General features: G+C 56.7%; 1 protein-coding gene across 1 annotated transcript; it reads right to left on the bottom strand.

The window, feature by feature from the left end:
* Nucleotides 1-1022: 1022 nt before the first annotated feature.
* Dic1 (Dicarboxylate carrier 1) lies at nucleotides 1023-7091 on the bottom strand (the record flags this gene model as incomplete). The annotated part of the gene is given in 7 exon segments (XM_037238359.1): nucleotides 1023-1829; nucleotides 2296-2352; nucleotides 3556-3636; nucleotides 4782-4856; nucleotides 5651-5783; nucleotides 6276-6345; nucleotides 6995-7091. Coding segments are annotated over 7 exon segments (618 nt in total), but the record flags the coding sequence as incomplete, so codon positions are not given.
* Nucleotides 7092-7192: the final 101 nt, after the last annotated feature.

Genomic DNA, 7192 nt, shown 5'->3' with positions numbered 1-7192 from the left:
ACGTGACACGCCTACGAACGAAGATGCCGAAGTGACCACGGATTATGGCGGTGGTGACGTTTGTCGTGAGGCCCGCTAATCTCAGCCGGTTGCATCCGGTGGTTTTCCCAAAAATGCGGTGCCCGGCTACACGAGCCTCGTGGCATTAGCCGCTGTGTGTCACAACAGCTAGCCGTAGTGAGGATTAAACCCCGCGACACTCGAGTAGTCCTTGAGCGCTACGATGGCGGTCGTTTCCGAAGTCTTCTGCAGCCAGGGTTTCATTGGTTCATTTTTGTACAGTAATGCTTTCTATTTCCGTCCCGACGGAGCGTAGCGCCATTCTTTTGCCGCTTGTTATCCCATGTGATAATGGGCCTCATCCTTTGAGATGGTGTAGACGCGGGACAATCACGGCGCGGCGGTCACCATCCTGGTCGGCGCGGCAACGTGCCGAACGAAAACTGACCGTGGGTTGTCTTGCTTGTATTGAGCCTTGGTTTTGGTCGCGTTGTTCCTGCAGGTTTGCGTTGCTTCCAGAAATCGTGCGCATTGTTGAAAAATACAATTCTGACATGGTCAGATGTTCTCAGTTGCAGTCTGAACGATGTGAACGGAGGCGCGGCGGTCGGGGAAAGCGATAACGAGTGTCTTGTAACTCGAATAACAAAGGCACATCATTACTGAGCCAGCTGATAAGTTCGTAATGCATTCCTCCAATCAGAGCGCAAGCAAGAGCGCTCGAACACTCACGAATCACGCGCAGAAGTCATAAGCCGTTGAACGTTACACGCTAAAAAGCACCGGGCAACAAGCGAAGAGGCGTGTGTTTAGACTGTACCGCTGCGGGAGACTTCCTAATGGAATGTGTAACCCGGCATGGAAGGTCAGTGAACCGACCCGGTTCAGTGCGGTGGACCGTGCGGCCCATGCGCCGTGACGACGTAGCGTCCTCGGCATCAATAATCCGCGCTCCCGATGACCCCAGCGCGGACGTTAAAGACACCGAGTATCGCCGACGCGTGGACGTTCAAACAACCAGCTCCTGCTGCCAGGCGAGTTTTATTGCAGCGCCGTCATAGGCGGGACACGCGTGTCCTCATCACTGGAAGCGACGCATGCGATTCCGTGGCTGTCGAACATTTTGATTCCGAGACAGCGGCGCATTCGGCAGCCCTCGTCTGACACCCGGTCACCATGCAGACATCAGTCATAGCTAGCACTCATTGGACATAAACTCGAAGACGCATCTAAAACCTGTATAACCCACTGGCCCGCGAGTATCAAGATTCATGAGCCAGTATTGTGTGTCAAATGCCGCTCTCTGCGGCAAGTGCACGCTTGCGGACAGCGGCAGCACGTAACCGGTAAATGCTGATGGTCAAAAATCGAATTCCTGAGGAGAATGGCTGGAGACGGGAGGCATCGCCACAGAACGGCACCACGTGCCACGGAACATCCGCTGAATGACCGCAAATTCGCAGTGAAGGGCTAAGCCCCACAAACGTGAAAGTTCTCAAATCTATGCCCTCAGCGCTAGTAGTCAAATACCTCTCCTAATCCTTCGTGCATGCACACACACACAGAGACAAAGCGCCGACGCACCATATGCACCAGCACTGGCCAAGCCCGATTTGCAGTTCCGCGTAACGTGATCATCAGCCGATATTGCACCATGATTCTGCCCACCATCTACCGGCCAAGCTCGGACTCTGAGTGCGCCTCGCCGCCCCTGGATGGCAGCACTATTTGGGAGCCGGCAGCGTGCCGAAATTTTGCCGGAGTTGTTCCAGGAACATGAACGTCAGGATGGTCTGCGGCCCCAAGCGCACGAAGGCCGGCACGTAGCCCTGAAACGGTCAGGACAACATACAATACCTGCAAGCTGAACTTAAAATCGCGATTTTTAATAAACCTGAAGAATTAACATTCTATCATCTCGCTTGAGAAGCAGCCTGCGTTTGAACTGAGTTGAAGCAAGATAGTTAAGAAGGTTTTAAGAAGTAATCCATTCTTTGAAACTGAATCATACACGCCACACTTCAGCGGAAGACACGTGCACCTCCATCAAATGATTAGGCCAAGCATTTCTCGGCTGGCCCGAATGGCAATTTAAATGACACAAGAAAGCTGCAAACACGCATCCCACATACACAGTCACTACCCAGAACAAACCGTCCCCACCACACCACATTCACCCTGCAAGGAATAGTGATGAACAGCTTCCACCGGACCGTTCCGGCACAAAACATGAGTTCAGCGGCCACATCCGCCGCCAAACAGCCATCCGCCGGGCAGACGGTGGAGGCCACTCACCTTGAAGAAGCCCAGCGGTCCCAGTTTGGCGGTGTGCGTGATGATGTGCCACATGCCCTGGGGGCACGAGCGGTCCGTCACGCGCGGGTGGCGTGACACCGAGAAGGCGCTCAACATCCTGACACCACTGTTCGGCCTGACCGCACCCACCCGGCGCTCTGTGCATACTGGCAAGGGCTGCAGATATATATGTATAATTTCATTTCCAATTTCATCTTTTTCACCTTTCATCATTTCATCCCCACTCCACAAGCCACTTGAAAGGGCTGCAGATGTACATATGCACTGTAAAGAATTGATTTGTCACACGTCTACCTGTTGCCTGCAACAGTCTTGTACAGAATGCTCTCTCAAATGACCATTTTCAGCCAACAAACTCATTCCAGTTCTATTTGTTTAGGTTCATTCACAGTTGTAGAACACTATTTTGATGGCCGTCGTGTCTGAGTGTGTAAGGTGCATGCGTGATTTAGTTTCAAGTGTATATGTAAGTGTTCAGTTCATTTTTGTGCATATGTCGTGTATTTATTATTTTAAAAACTGGACTGCTTTCGTAACTGGGCGCCTGTGGACTGCCTATGCCCTAAATAAACAAACAGACGAGGCAGGTGACGTCATCACGGCGTGATCGGACGCCGCCAGCGGTGTACCAGTGCGCACGTGTAAAAAATCTGTACATAGCGCGATACTTATTTTCCGGGAGCGCCAGACGTTCGGGAGGTCAAACAAGCGCGCGAGTCCACGGACGCTGCAGCTGGCAGCTCGCTCTGAAGTCTCTGATCGTGACGTTGTGGCGGAAAAGGCGAAAGCGCCGGACAGGGGACGAGGCGATCGGGCCACACCACTTAAGCCATGATGTCTTTTTCGGCGTTCAAGTTGTGGATGTCAGAGTATCAAAAAGCCCCCGCGCCAGCGATGTACACAAACACCACATGAGTCCTGAGCGCCCCCGCACCATTGGCCAACACGGCCAAAGCCCCCCGTCGCGTCGCGGGTCGCTTCGGTAAGTCGGCAGCAATGCGGCAAACGACTGATCTCTGGAGCCCCGAACTGTGCAAGTCATGTTTTGCGCTTCGCTAAGCCGCGCCACGGGAATTTGCACCGTCAGCACTTGCACTTAACAGAACTTGTTTTGAGCCATCCCAGCATAGTTACATCATCCGGAAGATTTAAAACCGACTTAGCCCCCGTCACGTCCTACGCTCGGATTAGCTGGCCATGCTTAGGCTGTTCCCTTTTACGACCCCGGCCTCAACTGACCCTGAACTCGCCGGGCTTAGCGTTCATGGTGCGCGTCTTGATGACGTCCATCGGCTGAGTCATGGTGGTGGCGATAGCGCCCTGTCCAAAGAAGGCGGGGTGTCACTGGGAAGTCAGCGGCGGCTCACCGTCATTGGGAGGCGTCGGCGGTTCACCGGGGAATCACACGGGAGTCAACAGGGAGTCACAGAAGTTACTGGGGACACGAGTCACGTGTGTGTGTGTGTGTGTGTGTGTGTGTGTGTGTGTGTGTGTGTGTGTGTGTGTGTGTGTGTGTGTGTGTGTGTGTGTGTGTGTGTGTGTGCGTGCGTGCGTGCGTGCGTGCGTGCGTGCGTGCGTGCGTGCGTGCGTGCGTGCGTGCGTGCGTGCGTGCGTGCGTGCGTGCGTGCGTGCGTGCGTGCGTGTCATTGGGGCTTTACGACGCACTCAGCTGCTGAGGCTGTACGGCGTCGCCTGCCTCTCACCCTGGCAAGAAGGGCGGGCCCCGCGAGGAATCGAATCCCGTACCTCTGGTTTCCCAGACGCGCAGTGGTTAACGCAGACGCGTTAACCACTACATTACCGGCACCCCCCCCCCCCCCCACCCCGACACGAGTCACCTGGAGCCATTCGGGGCTCACAGAAGGCACTGGGACGGCAGCGGTGGGGAGGTGGCTCACCAGAGAGTCACCGGGGAGTCACATTGAGTCACCACGACGCCCTACGGGAGTTACCGTAGAATCAATCGGGAGTCACCGGGGAGTCTCATGAAAATCACTTTGGTCACACGGAAGTCATTGGGCAGTCACGGAGAGCCACAATATACTCACTGGAGTCACACGAGAGCCACAGGGGAGTCACTGGGGAGTCAATAGAATCACCGCGGAGCCCCATCAGTCACATGGAAGTCGCAGAAGTCACACGGCAATCATCGGGGAACAGTCACTCGGGGCCTGGTGTCATCGGTGACGCAAGAGCGGCATCGCTGAGCGCCATTGAGCTGTCCGGGAGTGAGCAGAAAGCAGGCTTGACCATGGATGCTGGGATAATGACGTCGCCAGCCGGCGCTGAACACAACGTGTCCCTATGCTTAAACTCGTCTATAACACAACTTGTCTAAAACGAAGGCAAGTGACAACTCGTTCTGAGGCAGCACGAAAGACGCCGGCCGGAGCGACACCGGCGGACGTTATGGAGAGCAGAAGGGCGGCAGCGGCGGCAGTCGGCCGGCCGCGCCCGCCACTGACCGCGGTCAAGCTGGAGGTGAAGTGGGTGGTGACGTTGTCCTGGAACAGGCCCGTGCCCAGCAGCGTCTGCTTCACCTGGCGGGACGGCACGCGCGCGCGGTGAGGCGGCGGCAGGACGCGGGCGGATCGCACGCACCGAGACCCATCGACGACGGCGAACAGACGTCCGCGCGCGCGAGACGCGGATGTCAACGCCAAGTGAACTGCACCGCAAAGTGATGTGAAGAAGTGAAGTGAAGAAGTGAAGAGAAAAAATGAAATAAAAAAGTGAAGAAGTGAAATGAAGAAGTGAAGAGAAGAAATGAAGTAAATAGATGAAGCGAAGTGAAGTGAAGTGAAGTGAAGTGAAGTAAACTGCACCACGAGATGAAGTTGAGTACTCGGTCAGGCGCAACGTCACGCAAGCGAAATGCCCGGGGCTGTTATGTGTCCACTCGCAAGCGTAATCATGAGATCGCTCTCAGACACCTGGCACTGCTACACTTTTAGAAGCGCTTCACCCGGCAGGACGCCAAGCGCTAAAACACTCCCGCCCCGCCAACCAAGTCCCGATCCTGGCCCCATATACAACCCACGCACCCATGGAGACGGCAACGGAACACCAAACACACGGCACGCCACAGCCGCCTGAGCTCCGCCCTACCCCGACCATCTGTGCCACCTCTTCCTGCCCCAGGCCCGTCGCTCCGGGCCCAGTCCCCGCCTCCCCCTGCCCCAGGTCCGCCGCTCCGGGCCCAGTCGCCGCCTACCCTGCCCCGGGTCCGTCGCTCCGGGCCCAGTCGCCTCCCCCTGTCCCAGATCCGCCGCTCCGGGCCCAGCCGCCGCCTCCCCCTGCCCCGGGTCCGCCGCTCCGGGCCCAGTCGGCCAACCTGGTCGTAGAAGCTCAGCTGGCCGACGGTCATCAGGACGGCCCTCATGGTGGCCGAGGAAGCGCCCGAAAACAGGCGCCGCACGCCCTCCTCGCGCAACACCCGGTACAGACCGTCCACCGCGTGCTTGTAGCTGCCGGCGGCAGGGGCGGCTCACGAGACCAGGCCACTGCATCGCGCGGCGCGTGGAGGTCCGTGTTATCATGGTGTACGTTCACGATGTGTTTGTAGGGGTTCACTAAAGGGAATCACCGCAAAAGTCTACAAGAAAAACAGCGATTCCTGAAGCGTTAGGACCGCTCACGTTCCCGGCGAATTTCGACATGCAGAACATCGAGCAAGAACACAATCATGTGCGCTTAGAAATCCGAAGCATTTATGCCTGGATTACCGGATTTTCCAAACTTTAAGGGTGTAGACCTAATAAAATAGCGTCAGCACACCGTCACTGCTGTCGAGGGGAGACCACGTGCACCAGGCGGCTCGTTCTGTTGGACGGTAACAACAACAGCCCAGTGGAGGTATGCACGGACCAAACGTAGCATCGATGGGCCCCGCTTCACTAGCGCAGCCGACACTGCGTGGCTGGGGCGGAACGCCAGACCTTTCCCACAGGGGCACTCACTTGCGACGCTTCTCCGGAGCCAGCTTGATGTCGTTCTGCATGCGGACGTTAACCATGTCGGCCGGCGTGCCTGCCGAGGTCAAGGTCAGTTCAAGATCAGGTCAGGTCACAGTCCTGTGAGCACTGGCAGGCTGGGCACGCATTCAGGACTTGATCGTCATGATCATGACGTGACGAGACGGGACGAGAGAGAGAGATGTGACGAGAGACGAGACATGACGTGACATGACGTGGTCATGATCATGACGTGCTGAGCATTCGTCATGATCTGTCCACACAAAGCGATCCACGTGCCCTGTTTAAACTGCGGACAACGTTATCCAGCGCGGACGAGACTTATGCTTATCGCGCCGAAAAAAAACACAACTAAGGACGAAATAAAGATATCGGCCATAAACTCTGTCCAGTGCCGCTATCGTCCCAGTCTAGGCCTATAGCGCCCACGATACACGATTGCCGTGACTCCGGTAATCCGGACCGGCGTCTTCCTCCAGTCCCCCACCCTTTTGACTTTGAGAACCACCTTGACCTCCTGCCCCGACCTCCGATACCGTCCGCTGACCTGATTGCCTTCCGTAACCTCCGTGACCTCACCCCCATACCGGCAGCCTGTGTGATCTCTTGATCTGTAACCTCCTGGCTTGACCTCTGTGGCCCCTTAGCCACACCCCGTGACCTTTTACCCCACCCCGTGGCGACCTGACCCGCCGCCGGCTCACCGATGAAGCCGCCGCAAGCTCCGCCGCTGGCCGCGATCAGCACCTTCATGTAGAACGGCAGCGGCTGGCCGGCCGGCGCCAGCTGCTGCTTGGCGACCTGACACGAGCGGAGGACAGGTCAGAACGGGGTCACGTGACACTCGATCGGGGTCGGGAGTGGTGCGACTGAGTCACGTGACATCTGACTCGAGTGGGAAC

The sequence above is a fragment of the Pollicipes pollicipes genome, unplaced genomic scaffold (assembly GCF_011947565.3).
Source record: "Pollicipes pollicipes isolate AB1234 unplaced genomic scaffold, Ppol_2.1 Scaffold_7262;HRSCAF=8765_pilon_pilon_pilon, whole genome shotgun sequence".
NCBI classification, from domain to species: domain Eukaryota; kingdom Metazoa; phylum Arthropoda; class Thecostraca; order Pollicipedomorpha; family Pollicipedidae; genus Pollicipes; species Pollicipes pollicipes.
This window is presented reverse-complemented; position numbering and strand designations above follow the sequence as displayed.